Below are 19,057 nucleotides of genomic sequence, written 5' to 3'. Positions count from 1 at the left end.
AAAAAGAAAAAAGCCGGAAGTGGTGCTGTGGCTCAAGTGGTAGAGCGCTAGCCTTGAGCTGAAGAGCTGAGGGACAGTGCCCAAGCCCAGAGTTCAGGCCCCCTGAATGGCTCCCCCCCCCCAAAAAAAAAAGGCATTTAGTATGAACTAGGCATTCAGTTTCATTTACTTAGAACAGCTAAACTTTTGAAATAGGTTTTGAAACAAATACTTTTACATAAGAGAAAAGTAGCATATTGACTAAGCAAGAATAAAAAATTAGGGAAATGTACAAAAGAAATTAAATTGGAACAGCTTAAATAATCTGTAAGTATTTGTTATCTCAGAAAAACAAATTTCTTTCTAAGTGTATGACATTGAGGTAAGTTTTAAATGGTCTAGCCTCACTTTACAGTATTAATATTAGGCAACTGTTTCACAAATGAGATTTTTCTCCTTTAATACTCTCAGTTTCTGTCTTTCTACCATTTCTTATTTCTTCCCTTTCTAATTTCAATGTATTCAGTATTGGCTCTGCCTGCACTCTACTTTGATTTAGATTAGCACAGCAGCTGAATATATTGATGATTCATACATTAGCTTTCCTTTCATAATCCTCTATCAGTTCTCTGACCCATGAGCAAGAGAAAAGTATCAAACAGGTAAGACTTCTTTTTAAAGTTGTTTTAAATGCTTTACATGACTGAGCAAACAGAAATGCACATTTTATTGTTGCAGTTTTAAAATTTTATTTCAGTGAAACTAAATATGAAATCTGAGGAATAAATGTGTTTGTTTTCTTTTACCTGTTCGGATTTTTAAAAAAAATTATTTTTGTTTTCTTCTGAGTTTGTGTAGAAACCTTGTGGTACACTGGTAAACTTTCAGGGGACAAACTTGGTTTGACTTTGCATTTGGTTTATTTGTGAACCATGTACTTGCTCTTCCTCCCAGAAACATAGCTTGTAGGCAAGGTTAATCCAGTGTTGGCGATCCATGTCCTAGCACAGCATCTGTAAGTTCATACACAATCATTCCTTCCAAGGATGGATTTATCATTGTAAATATATTTTCATTGTCTTACAGGCATGGGTATAATATATAAATATTTTAAGTGAAAATATAATTGTGTATATTTTGCTTGAAGTGAATGATATTTAGAGTTTTTGTATTTGGTGGGCTGTCCATCTTGTATTGGTGGGAGTGAATATTTCCATAATAAGAAGGGAGATCTCGACTGGGTTTAACTTAGGTTTCTTTTGGAGGGTGGGAAAACCAGACTACAGAAGGTTGTGCATCCAGCGACTTGACTCTTAAAATCATGGTCTAGTAACCTTTAGAAAATGGGAAGTCTAGAGTTATGATTACTATTAGTCTCACTGACCTACATATGTATAATGGGCAGAATTCTGTTTTAGCCAAGTGATTGTCTTTCTAGAAATTGCTATGAGCCACCACATTCTTCCTGGTTAATTATTGCATTGTCACTTGAGTGGCCAGCCACGCTTGACAGCATCTCCCAGCATCCAAGATTGGATTCCTGGTCTGTGTAGAGTATATGGTTTTGCACGAATCTAGTCTTGTGATTGCTTCAGCTTAATTTGCAAGTAAAGCCACAATGTATTGAAGTACCATGGATTTTCATGTTTTTGTTCCTAATGTTGGGCATTGCGCCGGGAAAGGTCTGAATACTGGAGCTACACAGAGTTAACTCTAAAAGTGCTTTTATTGGTTTCTAGAAACTGGAAGAAGAGAAAGGCAAAAAGGAAAAAGAAAGACAGGAAATTGAGAAAGAACGGAGAGAAAGAGAGAGGGAGCGTGAAAGGGAACGAGAAAGGCGAGAACGGGAACGAGAAAGGGAAAGAGAACGTGAACGAGAAAAGGAGAAGGAACGGGAGCGGGAACGAGAACGGGATAGGGACCGTGACCGAACAAAGGAAAGAGACCGAGATCGGGATCGAGAAAGAGATCGGGACCGGGATCGGGAAAGGAGCTCAGATCGAAATAAGGATCGAAGTCGATCAAGGTAAGGCTTATAGAAGCTTGTTTCTGATACCAAGAACCTTACAGCATGGCTTTTTTGTTTATTTGATTTTTCTTAATGCCTAGGTAATGTTGGTGAAAGTGACATTGTTTGGGTGTGGGGAAAGGTATTTGTTAGGCTGTTCCCCTTAGCCTTCCAAATGGTAAGATTGCAAACTAGAATTCATTTTTGTTTTCTTTTGCAGTGAGGGTACTGAACACAGGTCCTTTTATTTATTAACTATTTTTATTTGTTAACCTCTTCTGCAAAGAGGTTTCAGTTCCAGTTAGGAGCATCTTGATCAATGTCACCCCTCCATCATTTTTCCCCTTACAGAATGCACATTGAATATAATGACTGCATTTGTTCACTTTTCTTCCATCCGTGTGCCCAGGGCCTGTTATATATCACACAAGTACTCTACTGATGAGCTGTATTCACAGCAACAATTTTAAGCTTTGTGATTAATTTTTCTGTTTTGTCAGTTTGTACATTATTTTATAATATTTGTTGTCCTTTCCCTTGCTCCTTAAAACTGAAAGTAGACTGACAGTTTTAAAAATATTTTAGAGAAAAGAGCAGAGACCGAGAAAGGGAACGAGAGCGAGAACGAGAGAGAGAGCGAGAAAGAGAGCGAGAACGAGAACGGGAGAGAGAGAGAGAACGAGAAAGAGAACGGGAACGGGAAAGAGAGAAAGACAAGAAAAGAGACAGAGAAGAGGATGAAGAAGATGTATATGAACGAAGAAAGCTTGAAAGAAAACTTCGAGAGAAAGAAGCTGCTTATCAAGAGGTAAATTGAGAAAAATTTTTAATCTTAAAGCTTGGTGTAGCTGGGTGCTGGTGGCTCACACCTGTAATCCTAGCTACTCAGGAGGCTGAGATCTGAGGATTGCAGTTCAAAGCCAGGCAGGAAAGTCTGCGAGACTTTTTTTTTGGTGGGTCGTGGGGCTTGAACTCCATGCCTGGGCACTGTCCCTCTACTCTTCAGTTCAAGGCGAAGGTCTCTACCACTTGAGCCTCAGCGCCACTTCCGGTTTTCTAGTGGTTTATTTGATAAGAGTCTCATGGACTTTCCTGCCCAGGCTGTTTTTGAACTGTGATCCTCAGATCTCAGCCTCTTCTGAGTAGTTAGGACTACAGGCATGAAGCCACTGGCTCCTAGCTGTGAGACTTCTAGGTGCTTGCCTTGAGCTGAAGATCTCAAGGACAGTACCCAGGCCCAGAGTTCAAGCCCTACAACTTAAGAAAAATAAATAAAAGCTTGGTGTATATTAGTAAGTATACTTTTTTTTTTAAGAATCCTTTATGTAAAAGTTTTTAATGCTTTGAAAATTTCTATTTTAGCGCCTTAAGAATTGGGAAATCAGAGAAAGGAAGAAAACCAGAGAATATGAGAAAGAGGCTGAAAGAGAAGAAGAAAGAAGGAGAGAAATGGTAAGATTTTAGGTTAAAAATAAGTGATTTTTTTTTCCCAAGCAAAAAGCACATCAACTTAAGGAAAAGTAATTGAAATGCTAAAGTATTTCTGACCAGGGGCTTGGAATGTGGCTTAGTAGTAGAGTGCTTGCCTAGCAAGCATGAAGCCCCGGGATCTATTTCCTCAGATAAGGCTGGTATGACTCCAGTGGTAGAGTACTAGTCTGGAGCCCAGAGAGGTTTAGGGACAGGGCCCAGGCCCTGAGTTTAAGTCCCAGGATGGGTCAAAAAAAAATCAGACCATAGTTAATTATATATTTTAAGCAAATATGAGACAAATTTTGTACACAAATCCTTTATCTCCTTATTTTTCAAGTTTTGGCTGTTTATAAAATTTTATTTTCATACTATGAAGTCTATCAAGCGAGGCACCAGTGGCTCATTCCTGTAATCCTAGCAACTCAGGAGGCTGATATCTGAAGGTTGCAATTTGAGGGATTCTATGAAATTTCTTACCTGTAGTTAACCACCAAGAAAAAAATACTGGAAGTAGAGCTGTATCTCAAGTGCTTGAGCAGTACAGTGCCCAGGCTCTGAATTTAAGGAATGGTATAGAAAAACACCCTTCCCCCACCCCCCCAAAAAAAAAACAACCCTCTAGGGCTAAGGACATGGCTTAATAAGTGGCAGAGTATTTACTTGGCTAGTACAGTACCTTCAGTTCTATCCTCAAACACACACCCCCACACACAAACACACAATGACACACACCCATACACTCAGAAAGGCAAATATGTCATAAAATACTACAGATTTCAAATTTATTTTAAAAGATTTTAAGATTTTGCAACATTATTGGTTTTGGTACAGTACATTTGGATAAAGTATATGAGTGATAAGCTAAAATCAAAATACTGTTTCTATGGGAAAGATTTATTCATTTTCTTTTTTTTGGTCGGTCCTGGGGCTTGAACTCTGGGCCTGGGCACTGTCCCTGCGCTCTTCAGCTCAAGGTGAGCACTCTGTATTCAGCCACGGTGCCACTTCTGGTTTTCTAGTGGTTTATTGGAGATAAGAGTCTCATGGACTTTCCTTGCCCGGGCTGACTTTAAACGGTGATCCTCAGATCTCAGCATCCTGAGTAGCCAGGGTTATAAGCGTGAGCCACTGGTGCCCAGCTATTCATTTTTTCTGCGTGAAACTGTTTCCTAAATGAAACAATTGTCTGAGTTATTGAGTAAAATGATTTGGGGGGAGGGGTGGTCCTAGAGCTTGAACTCAAGGCCAGGCACTAGCCTTGAGCCTCTCTGTGCTCAAGGCTAGCTAGTGGTCTACCACTTGAGCCACAGTGCCACGTCTGGCTTTTTGTGTTTGTGTGGTACTGAGGAATCGAACCCAGAGCTTCATGCATGCTAGGCAAGCACTCTACCGCTAAGCCACATTCTCAGCCCAAGTAAAATGATTTTTTTAAAAAGTCTGTCATTGGGGCTGGGGAGGTGGCTCAGTGGTAGAACGCTTGCCTTGCATGCATGAGGGCCTGGGTTCGATTCCTCAACACCACATAAGCAAAAAGAAAAAAGCCGGAAGTGGCGCTGTAGCTCAAGTGGTAGAGCGCTGGCTTGAGCTGAAGAGCTGAGGGACAGTGCCCAGGCCCAGAGTTCAGGCCCCACGACCGGACCCCCCCCAAAAAAAAAAGTCTGTCATCATAGTATTTGATTTTGTAGTATGTTCCATGCATTTTTTTAAAACCAGAATATGAAATTTCCAGTTTAGAGATTTTTTTCATCCAAAAACTTTACCAAATAGGACCGCAGTCCAAAGCCAGACCAGACAGGAAAGACTGATATTCTTATCTCCAATTAACCACCAGAAAACAGGAAGTGGTGCTGTGGCTCAAGTGGTAGAGCGCAAGCCTTGAGCACAGAGAGGCTCAAGAACAGTGCTCAGGCCCTAATAAGTTCAAGCCCCATGACCGACCAAAAAAAAAGCATTCCTCAAATAGTTTTTTAGACAAAAAGAGGTATGAAATTTTTGGTAGTAGTCAAAAGGGTACATGTAGTCCAGCTAGATAGACACTGTACATTCTCTTATCATAGTTATTTCAAATAATTTCTAGCTCATTAAGATGATAAGATAGAGTTGGAGCCATGGCTCAGTTAGTAGAGCAGAGCTAGTGAGCAAAATCAGCAGATACTGCGTCTGAGTCCTATTCTTGAACCACAAAGTTAAAAAAGAAAAATAAATTTAAAATAGGATACATGTTCTCATTATAGAATATCATTCTTTTTTTGTCAGTCATGGGGCATGAACTCTGAGCCTAGGCACTATCCCTGAGCTCTTCAGCTCAAGGCTAGCGCTCTACCATTTGAGCCACAGTGTCACTTCTGGTTTTCTGGTGATTTTTATTGGAGATAAGAGTTCCAATCACTCTCCTGCCCGGGCTGGCTTTAAACTGAGATCCTCTGAACTCAGCCTCTTTAGTAGCTAGGATTATAGGCTTGAGGCAAGGGTGCTTGACTTTTTTTTTGTTTGTTTTTTTACCAGACCTGGGGCTTAACTCAAGGCTAGCACTCCACCTCTTGAGCTATAGGGCCGCTTCCGGCTTATTTCTATTTATGTAATATTGAGGAATTGAACCCAGAGTTTGAGGGAAGCTAGGCAAGCATTCTACCACTAAGCCACATTCCCAGCCCTAGAATTTCATTCTTAAATGGGAACATGCAGATGAGAATGTGAGAAAATTAGGTGAAGAATGACATAAAGTTCTAGGAGCTTTATGGCTTATAGTTATCTTAGCTACTCGGGGCTGAGGCCTGGAGGACCTTAGTTCAAGCCAGCCTAGGCAGAAATACTCATGAGACTCCATCTTCAATTAATCAGTCCACACACACATTCCCCACCCTCTCTCCCTCTCAGCAGTACCATCTATAATGTTGTGAAATAAAGATCTTCAAATGAGGGCTGAGAAGGTGGCTCAGTGGTAGCGTGCTTGCCTTGCATTCATGAGGCCCTGGGTTTGATTCCTCAGCACCACATAAGCAGAAAAAGCTGTGGCTCAAGTGGTAGAGCACTATCCTTGAGCTGAAGAGCTGAGGAACAGTGCCCAGGCCAAAGTTAAGGCCCCACGACTGGCGGGGAAGGGGTGCGGATATATTTTCAAATGATTCTTTTTATGACCAAATCTGAAACTTGACTATTTATAGAAGCATTTCTTTTTTTGCCAGTCATGGGGCTTTAATTCTGGGCCTGGGCCCTGTCCTCAGCTCTTCAGCTGAAGGCTAGGGCTCTATCACTTGAGCCACAGCACCACTTGAGGTTTTTTCTGCTTATGTGGTGCTAAGGAATTGAACCCAGGGCCTCATGCATGCAAGGCAAGCACTCTTACCACTGAGCCACCTTCCCAGCCCTAGAAACATTTCTTAATTTTTTTCTGTTTGTATACTTTAAAAAATACAGTTGCCTAAATAGTTACACTTGACTATGATGAAGAACATGAATATATGAAGTAAAAGTTTTCTCATTTTTTTCAGACTGTATGTCATACTTGGTGATAAGATACATACATATAAATGCTATTGAAGATAACATACAAATGCCACTGGTGTTGCTACCAGATAATCTTTGTTACTCTTTTGACAAATTGTTATATCTCACTCCTGGGACTAAATTTTGGCTTATGATTCTAAATTTTGAAACAAGTCAACATTGTCAGTTAAGGGATATATGTATTTTAGGTGGCAAAAAGATATGTTTAATGGTACTTTTGAATGCATAAGAAAATACTAATTTTCCTTGCTGGAAAATGGAAGATAGTTAATGTTTTTTGTTATTTTTTGTGTTGGTCCTGAGGTTTGAACTGAGGGCCCAGGTGTTTGTGTGTCTGTCCGTGTGTATGTCCCTGAGCTGTGTGTGTGTTTGTGTGTCTGTGTGTCTCCCTGTCCTCCTGTCTGTCTCTGTGTCCTGCAGCTTGAACTCAGGGCATGAGTGCTGTCCCTGAAATTTTATGCCCAAGACTACCATTCTCATTTTCAGCCACAGCTTTGTTTCCAACATTTCAGTAGTTAACTGGCGATGAGTCTCATGGACTTTCCTACCTAGGCTAGCTTCAAACCTCAGTCCTCAAATCACGATCCTCAGATCTCAGCCTCCTGAGTAGCTAGAATTACAGGCATGAGCCACTGGCGCTTGGCAACATTTTTTAAAAAATTTGGTTGCTTGTGGGACTTGAACTCGACCTAGGTGCAGTCCCTCAGCTCTTCAGCTCTACCACTTGAGCCACAGTGCCACTTCTGGTTTTCTGGTGGGTAATTGGAGATAAGAGTCTCACAGACTTTCTTGGGCAGGCTGGCTTTGAACTGTGATCCTCAAATCTCAGCCTCCTGAGTAGCTAGGATTACAGGCATGAACCACTGGCACCTGGCTTTGGCAATGTAGTTTTTAATAAAACCCCAAACTAAAAGTTATACACATTTATACATGAAGTATATTAAAAACATAGTCTTAAATATTATGAATAAGAAAAAAGATTATTCCTAAGAAAGTAGAAGAGAGGGCTTTGTACCAGTGGCTCACCTGTATAATTCTAGCTATCAGAAGGCTGAGATCTGAGGATCACAGTTATAAGAAGCCAGCACTGGCAAGAAGAGTATGTGAGACTCTTATCTCCAATTTATCACAAAAAACTGAAATTAGACCTGTGACTCAACTGGTACAACGCTAACTTTGAGAGCTGCAGGCCCTGAGTTCAAACCCCAGCACACACAAAAAAGAACATGTTATATGCAAGATTCATGTGGTAATTTTACAGTCTTTGTCCTTTATTTCTTCAAAGGCTAAAGAGGCTAAACGACTAAAGGAATTTTTGGAAGACTATGATGATGATCGAGATGATCCCAAGTATTACAGGTAAAGAAGCTTTGCTTTACAAACTTACACTTGGAGCTTTTCATTTGCTATATTTCCCATGTTAACCAGTATTTAAGTTCATTCATTAAATGGAGTGAGAAAGGTAAAAAAATTTTATATTCCATTCTGAAATCATCCCTTTTAAGGGATACAATTTTGGGGGGGGGTTGAAAAACTGTTGGCATAGGGAAGTCCATGATAATATTTTATCCAATAATCCCTTTTCTTTTGTGTATTTTAAAGAGGTCCAGTTTCTATAGGAAATTAAAACAAATTCAAAATACTTAGAATTGCCTAGAAATTTTTGTCCTGTAGGATTTCAAGAACTGGTCCATAACATTCTGAATTCCCTTTCCTACTTATATATTACTGAGAAGTAAGTTTCAACGCCTGCTTGTCCCATTTCCCTGGGTATCTCTACATTATTATAGTAGTCTTTATGGCATTATAGTAAAAGTTGTTTTCCCTGATGATATGGAGAGTGTCTTTTTTTTTTGGTCCGGTCGTGGGGCCTGAACTCGGCCTGGGTGCTGCCCCTCAGCTCTTTAGCTCAAGGCTAGCACTCTACCACTTGAGCCACAGCGCCATTTCCGGTTTTTTTCTTATGTGGTGCTGAGGAACCCAACCCACAGCCTCATGCATCCAAGGCAAGCGCTCTACCACTGAGCCACCTTCCCAGCCCCTGGAGAGTGTCTTTTTAACAATTTTTTATTGTTATTATAAAGGAGGTGCACAAGGAGGGTTACAGTTACATAAATCATATGTAAAGAGTACATTAACCTTCCCCCTCCCTTTTTTTTTTGCCAGTCCTAGGGCTTGAACTCAGGCCTAGGCACTGTCCCTTAGCTTCTTTTGCTCAATACTAGTACTCTTATTACTTGAGCCACAGTGCCACTTCTGGCTTTTTCTATGTATGTGGTACTGAGGAATTGGGCCCAGGGCTTCATGCATGCTAGGCAAGCACTCTATTACTAAGCTACATTCCCAGCCAAGAGCACATTTCTTTTTCGATAGTGTCACTTACCATTTTATTAGTGTGAAGGTATTTAATACATAGCTACAATAATTAAACTTCACAATTAGTAACTTAAAAGGGTGCTAAGGATTTGGCTTTGGTTTAGATTATTCTACAAGTAATTAAAATACTAGGGTTTTAGAATCACAATTGCAGTACATAGCTTTCATACACTGAGACACAGTGAACTGCTAAATAGAATCTCTGTCATTTTTGTGTGTGTACCATTCCTAGGCTTGAACTCAGGGTCTGGGCACTGTCCCTGAGCTTTTTTAACACAAGGCTAGTGCTCTAAAAGTTCTGATTTTTTTTTTTTTATTGTAAAGATACTATACAGAGGGTTACAGTTACATGAGTGAGGTAATGAGTACACTTCCTCTTGAACATTGTTAGCCCCTCCATTGTTTTCCCCCTACCATCCCCTCCCTCCCTCCCTTCCCCGAAATTCTTTTTTTTTTTTTTTTTTGATTGTGATTATGTGATTACATAATTTCTAAGTCACAAGTTCATTCTAACTTTCCTGGAGCAAATTGTCTATCACAGTCTGTAATATATAACAGTGTTCACATGTTATATACCATATTTGTGATCAGCAGTGTGGGGATATTTAGTATTGGTTCAACCAGATGAGCAGGAGTTCTTTGTTTCTTAAGTCCTGTTAGTTTTGTCGTATCACCTAACATTTTGGATTTAGCATCCACTTATCAGGGAGACAATGTACCATTTGTCTCACCTCGCTCAACATGATTCCTTCTAGCTCCATCCATTTCCCTGCAAATGCCATTATTTTGTCCTTTCTAATGGCTGCATAATATTCGATTGTGTATAGATACCACAATTTTTGGATCCATTCATCTGTGGTGGGGCATCTGGGTTGTTTCCATATCCTAGCTATTGTGAACAGTGCTGCAATAAACATGGAGGTGCACGTGTCCTTGTATATTGGTTCCTGTTGTTCAGGGTAGATGCCTAGAAGTGGTATGACTGGGTCGTAAGGGGGGTCAATCTTTAGCTTTCTAAGGACCCTCCAGACTGCTTTCCAAAGTGGTTGTATAAGTGTACATTCCCACCAGCAGTGTAATAGGGTTCCTCTTTCTCCACATCCCCTCCAGCATTTGTCGTTGGCTGATTTGTGGATGTGGGACATTCTGACTGGGGTAAGGTGGTATCTCAGGGTTGTCTTTATTTGCATTTCCTTCACCACCAGGGATGATGAACATTTCCTCATGTGTTTCTTTGCCATTTTTATTTCTTCATTTGAGAAGTCCCTCTTTAGTTCCCTTGCCCATTTAGTAATTGGTTTGTTAGGTTTGGGAGGGATTACTGATTTTTTTTTTAGTGGTTAATTGGAGATAAGTGTCTCATGGACTTTCCTGCCTGGGCTGGTTTCAAATCTTGTTCCTCAGAACTCAGCTTCCTGAATAGCTATGATTATAGTCATGAGCCATCAGTGCCCCTGCAGAATCTCTACCTTCTGATTTTGCACTATGTTTTGGGTGCTCGCTCTCTCTCTGTTTCTCTCTCTCACTGTCTCTCTTTCTCTCCCTCCCTCCCTCCCTCCTTACCTCCCCCCCTTCCTCCCTCTTTCCCTCGTTCTCTTTTAACTGTGTTTGTTGCTGGTCTCTAGCTCCCAAACTCACAGTACTGAAATGACAGGCATGTGCAAGGCAGGCCTAGCTATTGGATTTTTTTCTTTTTCTTTTACTCAAATGGGAAAAAAATTAGTTTTAATTGATATGTTATTCTTTTCAGACAAATAGCACTGGGGACTAGAACTTTACATATACTGAGCAAATATATTTTTCTAGCACTGAGAAATATTAAGTGTTTTACTGCCTCTTGTATTGTTTTTCTCAGCTTGGTGTCTGAGAAGATGCAGATGATCTGTTGAGCATTCCACTTGTTTTAGATTTTTTTTTTTTGGGTCTGGTCGGGCCTGGGCGCTGTCCCTCAGCTCTTCAGCTCAAGGCTAGCGCTCTACCACTTGAGCCACAGCGCCACTTCCAGCTTTTTTCTTTTTGCTTATGTGGTGCTGAGGAATTGAACCCAGGGCCTCATGCATGCAAGGCAAGTGCTCCCGCCACTGAGCCACCTTCCCAGCCCTGTTTTAGATACTTTTTTTTTTTTTTTGGGTCTAGTCATGGGGCCTGAACTCTGGGCCTGGGCGCTGTCCCTCAGCTCTTCAGCTCAAGGCTAGCTCTCTTACCACTTGAGCCACAGCGCCACTTCCGGCTTTTTTCATTTTTGCGTATGTGGTGCTGAGGAATCGAACCCAGGGCCTCAGGCATGCAAGGCAAGCGCTCTACCACTGAGCCATCTTTCCAGCCCTGTTTTAGATACTTTTGAGAATGCCTTTCATAAAAATTCATGGTGGGGACGGGGACTGGAAATGTGGCTTAATGGTAGATTGCTTGCCTAGCATGCGTGAGGCCCTGGGTTTGATTCCTGAGAACCATGTACACAGAAAAATCCAGAAGTGGTGCTGAGCTAAAGAAATTCAGGGACAGTACCCAGGCCCTGAGTTCAAGCTCCGGAACTGGCAAAAAAAAAAAAAAAGAGCAGGCCCTGGTGCCTCACACCTACTTATCCTAGCTACTCAGGCTTAGATCTGAGAGGATCACGATTCAAAGCCAGTCTGGGCAGGAAAGTCCATGAGACTCTTTATCTCCAATAAACCACTAGAAAACCAGAAGTGGCGCTTTAGCTCAAGCAGTAGAGTGATCGCCTTGAGCTGAAGAGCTGAGGGGTAGTGCCCAAGCCCAGAGTTCAAGACCCACGACCGACCAAAAAAAAAAAGTTCATGGTAATAGTTACCATGTTAAGACAATATTTAACATGGCTAAAATGTACATTGTGTACTGACGTGGGAATTCTATAGATGTAGAACATTGTGACAGTCTTCTCTTGGCCCTTAAAATTGAGAAAAGGCACTTTTAAGAAAGCATCATGTTGCTATGCAAAACAAAAGAAATGTACATACCACCCAATGTGGAAGAAATAACTATCGCAAAGCTCATAGAACTCATAAATGTTATAGACTGTAGTAGACAATTTACTCCAGGAAAGTTAGAATGTGTTTGTGACTTTACCTGAGCATCACTATCCCACAATACTGTGAAATTGGGGGAAATTATGTAGTCACTTAATCACAATAAAAAAAATAAAAAAAGAAAGTATCATGTTTACAAACATCTGACTATTAAGTGGAGCCTATTGCTTTTGCAGGGGGAGTGCTCTTCAGAAAAGATTACGTGATAGGGAAAAGGAAATGGAAGCAGATGAACGAGACAGGAAGAGAGAAAAAGAAGAGCTTGAGGAAATCAGGCAACGCCTTCTGGCAGAAGGACACCCAGATCCAGATGCAGAGCTCCAGCGGGTAAGATACTACAACTTGAAGGGCTGGGAATGTGGCTTAGTGGTTGAGTTCTTGCCTAGCATTCATGAAGCCCCAGATTCAGTTCCTCAGTACAACATAAACAGACAAGGCTGGAAGTACCAGCCTTGAGCAAAAGAAGCTCAGGGGCAGTGCCCAGGCCCTGAGTTCAAGCTCCAGGACTAGCAAAAAATATACTACAACATTTTCTCGTTTTCAAGCCAATTATGATATAGTTTAATTTGTAGTTAAGGGGAATACACATTGTTTTCTGTAGAACTTGTAACTTTGTGGGAGGTTTCTAGTATTTTTTTTTTTTTAGTACAGTGATCATCAGTATTCTTTTATTTAGATAGCATTTGTAAACATTTTACAAATCAACCCTTTTTTTTGGTTATTGATCATTGTCAGCTTGTATGTGTATATATTTATTTATGCACTGGGTCTGGGCCTTGAACTCAGGAACTTTGTGCTCTTTTGTGTGTGTATGCACCTCACATTCTATGGATGATCATATGTAATCATTTTCTTCTGTGTGTAATGCTAAAGCTGGTGATTACATTCATATTTATAAACAGAAATTCAGAAAGGGAAGAATTTTGGCATCAGAGACATATACCAAAGTGAAAACTCAAAATGATGAAAGGGAGCCACTGGTGGCTCATGCCTATAATCCTAGCTATTGAGGAGGCTGAGATCTAAGGATCACAGTTCAAAGCCACCTTGGGCAGAAAAAGCTGCTAAGGCTCGTAATTACCTCCAATAACTACCAAAAACTCAGAAGTGGAGCTGTGGGTCAAGTGTTAAGAGTGCTAGCCTTAGCCGGGTGCTGGTGGCTCACGCCTGTAATCCTAGCTACTCAGGAGGCTGAGATCTAAGGATCACGGTTCAAAGCCAGCCCGGGCAGGAAAGACTGTGAGACTCCCTATCTCCAATAAACCACCAGAAAACCGGAAGTGGCGCTGTAGCTCAAGTGGTAGAGCGCTCGCCTGAGCTGAAGAGCTGAAGGATAGCGCCCAGGCCCAGAGTTCAAGGCCCACGACCGACCAAAAAAAAAAAGGGGGGGTGCTAGCCTTGGGCAAAAAAGCTCATGGAGAGTACCTAGGCTCTGAGTTCAAGCCCTAGTACAGGCACAAAATAAAACACTTCTCTCCCCCTTCCTCCCCATGGTATAACACCTAATATATTTAGATTTCAGCTTTCTGAGAAGATGTAAATATTTTTTTCCTAGCCAACAAAAGAAATAAGTTGGGCTGGGATATAGCTTAGTTTGAGCTCATATTTAGCTTGGAGAAAGCCATAAGTTCAGTCCCCAGCACGGTTTGTTAAGAAAAGTTAGTTTGCAAAAATGTTGTAAAGTAAGAAGCAAACTACAGTTCAAACTTCTGAGTTAATATAACTTTTGGTTGTAGATGGAACAAGAGGCTGAGAGGCGTAGACAACCACAAATAAAACAAGAGCCAGAATCAGAGGAAGAAGAAGAAGAAAAGCAAGAAAAAGAAGAAAAACGAGAAGAACCCATGGAAGAAGAAGAGGAGCCAGAACAAAAGCCTTGTCTCAAGCCCACTCTAAGGCCCATCAGCTCTGCACCATCTGTTTCCTCTGCCAGTGGCAATGCAACTCCCAACACTCCTGGGGATGAGTCTCCCTGTGGTATTATTATCCCCCATGAAAACTCACCGGACCAACAGCAACCTGAGGAACATAGGCCAAAAATAGGACTAAGTCTTAAACTGGGTATGTTAGCATCTTTTTTCCCTATCTCCCCACCTGATTTCTCTGTATTTTGCTTTAAGGAAAATAATAAATCTGTGCTGCTTGGTAGGTAGATAGCAAAATATTTAAAAAATGCCTTTCTAGCTCACGATTGTTTTCATAGTTCTACTAGTGCTCCTATATCTGCAGCTGCCTCAAGTTCTGAGAAGAAGTGAAAAGTTAAATTTTCTAGCACTTGTGAGTAGAGAGTTACTTTTTATAGTTGGGATATTTATCGGAGACTTGTGGAAGTATGTTTTGTACTGCTTTTAAGGGACGGTGGGTTGTCAAATTTAACATTTGAAAATGACATCTTCAGAATGCTAAGGAAGTCATTTTACTGTAGGTGCTTCTAATAGTCCTGGACAACCTAATTCTGTGAAGAGAAAGAAACTGCCTGTAGATAGTGTCTTTAACAAATTTGAGGATGAAGACAGTGATGATGTGCCCCGAAAAAGGAAACTGGTTCCTTTGGATTATGGTGAAGATGATAAAAATGCTGCCAAAGGCACTGTGAACACTGAAGAAAAGCGGAAACACATTAAGAGTCTCATTGAGAAAATCCCTACAGCCAAACCTGAGCTCTTTGCTTATCCGCTGGATTGGTCTATTGTGGATTCTGTGAGTAGCAATGTAAATGCTATCATCTTTGGAGTGTTGTGAATGTGACATACAATCTCCATTGGATCTAGTAGTGATGCAAATATGTGAACCATCTTCTTGACACCAAGAAAATGTCATGGCCAACAAATTTCTGTTACTGGGAAAATTCTTGGGTGGTACTTGCAGTACCCATAGATTAAAAGTAAATAATTGGATCTTAGGTCAGTTTGTCACTGAATATATTAACTTTAAGTCTTTCCCTCTCCCACTTTCAGCTTTTTATTATTATAGTTATTATATTATAGTTATAATTTTGTGGACTTTTCCTAGGCTGTCAGATTTCAGCCTCATGAGTACCTAAGATTACAGGCGTGAGCCACCAGTGCCCACCTGTCAGTTGATAGTTGTCAATGTCAAATGTCAGTTCACTTTTTTTTTAAAATAATTATGTTGTACAAAGAAGTTATACTTCCAAAATCAGGTTATGAATACAGTGCTTTTTCATTAATGTCACCCCTTCCACTGTTCTCCCCCCTCCATTGTTTTTCCCTATTTTTTTTCCTTCCATCCCTATCCTCAAGTTACATAGTTCAATTTTTACATAATGTACCTTGAATAGAATAATTGTATTTGCTCACACTTCCTTCCTTGTGTGTTATCTTCCATTTTATCCTCCCAAAACATGTTTTCTACTTCATTTTATTTACTTATTTATTTATTTTTGGGTCCGGTCGTGGGCCTGAACTCTGGGCCTGGGCGCTGTCCCTCAGCTCTTCAGCTAAAGGCTAGGGCTCTACCACTTAAGCCACAGCGCCACTTCCGGCTTTTTTCTTTTTGCTTATGTGGTGCTGAGAAGTCGAACCCAGGGCCTCATGCATGCAAGGCAAGCGCTCTACCACTGAGTCACCTTCCCAGCCCTATTTCTATCTATCTATCTATCTATCTATTTATGTCAGTTGTGGGTCTTGAACTCTGGGTCTGGGCGCTGTCCCTCAGCTCTTCAGCTCAAGGCTAGCACTCTACCACTTGAGCCACAGTGCCCCTTCTGACGTTTTCTCTTTATGTGGTGCTGAGGAATTGAACCCAGGGCCTCATGCATGCAAAGCAAGCACTCTACCACTGAGCCACCTTCCCAGCCACCATTGTATTTATTTTGATAAATAGTTTATTAGTTGTTAAGAGGAGTTACTTGCCTTTTGACTTCTCAGCTATGTATACCATCTTTTCGTTTGTGTGAATATGTATAAAAACTGAAGTTACATAGATTGTAGTGGATGTAATAAAAGTTAAAAAAGTTTTGTTCATTAATGTGCTTTATTTTGTAGATATTGATGGAACGACGAATTAGACCTTGGATCAATAAGAAAATCATAGAATATATAGGTGAAGAAGAGGCTACATTAGTTGATTTTGTTTGTTCTAAGGTTAGTCTTTTTATTCTTTTCCTTCCCAACATTTTATATTTTAAAACACTAGAGACTTTCTAAAAAAGTCTTTCAGAGCCTCAATTCATGATAATTCCTTTTTAGTTCAGCTGTCCATTGGTGCTTTAAGGACTTCTTCTATTCTTTCAGGCTTGTTATATCATGTGCAGGTTGTTTTTTTGTTTTATTTTTAATCATTTTATTGTTATAGTTAAGGTGTTATACATAGGGGTTACCGTTCATTAGTCACATAATGAGTACATTTCTGTTTTTGGACAATATGACTGCTTCCTTTACTTGCACCACTTTCCCCTCCCATCCTTGACTACTAGTTACATAGGTCATTTTGTACATGGTATATACTAAATAGCATGATTGCATTTGTTTACCCTCCCTTCCTTCCCTTTACCCCTACCAGCAATAATAACAGTAAAAAACAAACAAGTTTCCAATTCCTAGAGTTCTTGGATAGTGTTTTGCTTTTTTTTTTTTTTGCCAGTCCTGGGGCATGAACTCAGAATTCAGGGGTTGGGCACTGTCCCTGACCTTCTTTTGCTTAATTAAGGCTAACACTCCATGAGCCACAGTGCTCTTCTGGCCTTTTCAGTATATGTGGTACTGAGGAATCAATCCAACCCAGGGCTTCATGCATGCTAGTCAAGCACTCTACCATTAAGCCACATTCCTAGCTCCAAATTAAGAATTTTTTTTTTTTTTGGTTCAGTTGTGGGGCTTGACCTCTGGGCCTGAGTGCTTTCCCTCAGCTCTTCAGCTGAGCCACAGCACTACTTCCAAATAGTGTTTTAAATGTTTTGAGAAGTTACACCTTTGTGTTCTTCCTATAAGGGTATCCTCCTTTAATCTATAATCTACTTGTCTGTAAATGCCTGGAGTTCTCTATAAATTATCATGTCGAGTTATATGTTAGATCTGGCTTCCACATATGAGAGAAAATATGTGTAGTTCGTCTCTCTGAGATGGGCTCACCTCACTTAACATGATTTGTTCTAGTTAGATCTGTTTTCCTGCAAATTACATATTATTCTTTCTAATGGATAAGTATAAGTACCCTATTCATGACAATTCAATTTCAGTTATCATTGATACTTTAAGAAATCCTTCTATCCCTTTTCAGGTTTGTTACAACCTGAGGGGTGGCGGGGGAGAATGTGTGTATGTGCGTGTTGGTACTTTAAATCCTTCTAGGGCTGGCAAGGTGGCTTAGTGGTAGAGCACTTGCCTTGCATGCCTGAGGTCCTGGGTTCAATTCCTCAGCACCACAAAAGCAAAAAGCAAAATGTCGGAAGTGGCGCTGTGGCTCAAGTGGTAGAGTGTTAGCCTTGCGCTGAAGAGCTGAGAGGACCAGATTCAGGCCCTACAACTGGACCCAAAGAAAGAAATCCTTCTACCCTTCAGACTTGTCACATCATATACAATCATATACAGGTGTGCTGTGTGCGTGTGCGTGTGTGTGTGCGTGCGCGCGTGCATGCGCGTGCGTGCCAGTGTGCTAGTACTGAGGCTTGAACACAGGGACTCTCACTCTCTTGCTTGGCTGGCTCTTTCTGCTCAAGGCTGGCCCTTTACCACCTGAGCTACACCAGTGTTTGGGCATTAATTGGAGTTAAGTCCCAGACTTTTTTGCCCAGTGTAGCTTCAAACCAGAATCCTCAGATCTTGGTCTTTTGAGTAGCTAGGATTTAGTGTGAGTTACCATCACCCAGCTACATTGTGTTGTTCATTCAGAGCTCAGTTAGGAATGGATTGCTGGCGGCTGTCACTTATGTTCTTTGCTGCTGCTGAGAATGCCTTGTTTTGCTCTGCTATTCCACCCACTTGTTTGATTAGGAGAATGCTATTCAAGTACATTTGAAATTTGCAACAAAAGCCAGTAACTGTTTTAACAATGTGTCGGTCCTTTGGAATATAATATTAAAATTGTCCTGTATCATAATAGTTGTTATTGTGCAGTAGCTGATTACTTAGTTCTTGGAGGTACAATGTACTTTGTCTGAAAACCTTAAGACATGTAAGTCATCCCCATTTTGAAGATGAAGTTGAGGCTTGTATCACAGTTGTACAATAAGTACAGAACTTAAAGCCCACATGGTTAAATCAAGGTACAGATTTATTGTCTTCTTCAAAGCAAGTCTTACTTTTGTTATTTACTTTAACGAAAGCATGGTCGCCATGTGAAGGTGTGACTTTTTTTTTTGGTGCTGGTTCTGGAGTTTGAACTCAGGGCCTGCATTCTGTCACTGAGCCCCAGCTCCTCTTGTTCCCCTTACACCCCTGAGGAGTTTAGTGGAGGCAAGAGTCTCACTACTGCCTGGCTGGGCTTTGAACCATAATCATCAGATCTCAGCCTCTTGAGTAGCTAGGATTATAAGTATGTACCACTGTCATCCAGTGTTGTAATATTCTTTCACAGGAAAAGTTACCTTTTATTATAATGAAAAGCAAACTGTTGTTGCCTTCTTCACTTGTAATTATGATAGCATTTAAACTTCTGAAGCTAGGCAAGGTGATGGGTGTCTAAATTTCCTGCACTTGCGAGGTTG

The 19,057-nt window shown here is 40.8% G+C and overlaps 1 protein-coding gene across 1 annotated transcript in view; it reads left to right on the top strand.

The window, feature by feature from the left end:
* Positions 1 to 19,057, top strand: part of Rbm25 (RNA binding motif protein 25) — a 52,083-nt gene that overhangs the window by 29,607 nt on the left and 3,419 nt on the right. The window contains exons 10-17 of the mRNA XM_013013573.1: positions 1,719 to 2,005; positions 2,573 to 2,795; positions 3,350 to 3,439; positions 8,253 to 8,326; positions 12,567 to 12,717; positions 14,127 to 14,451; positions 14,816 to 15,090; positions 16,398 to 16,496. Of these exons, the coding sequence (XP_012869027.1) occupies positions 1,719 to 2,005; positions 2,573 to 2,795; positions 3,350 to 3,439; positions 8,253 to 8,326; positions 12,567 to 12,717; positions 14,127 to 14,451; positions 14,816 to 15,090; positions 16,398 to 16,496 (1,524 nt within the window). The remainder of the gene's footprint in view (positions 1 to 1,718; positions 2,006 to 2,572; positions 2,796 to 3,349; positions 3,440 to 8,252; positions 8,327 to 12,566; positions 12,718 to 14,126; positions 14,452 to 14,815; positions 15,091 to 16,397; positions 16,497 to 19,057) is intronic.

Source organism: Dipodomys ordii, unplaced genomic scaffold (assembly GCF_000151885.1).
Source record: "Dipodomys ordii isolate 6190 unplaced genomic scaffold, Dord_2.0 Scaffold2, whole genome shotgun sequence".
Lineage (NCBI taxonomy): Eukaryota > Metazoa > Chordata > Mammalia > Rodentia > Heteromyidae > Dipodomys > Dipodomys ordii.
This window is presented reverse-complemented; position numbering and strand designations above follow the sequence as displayed.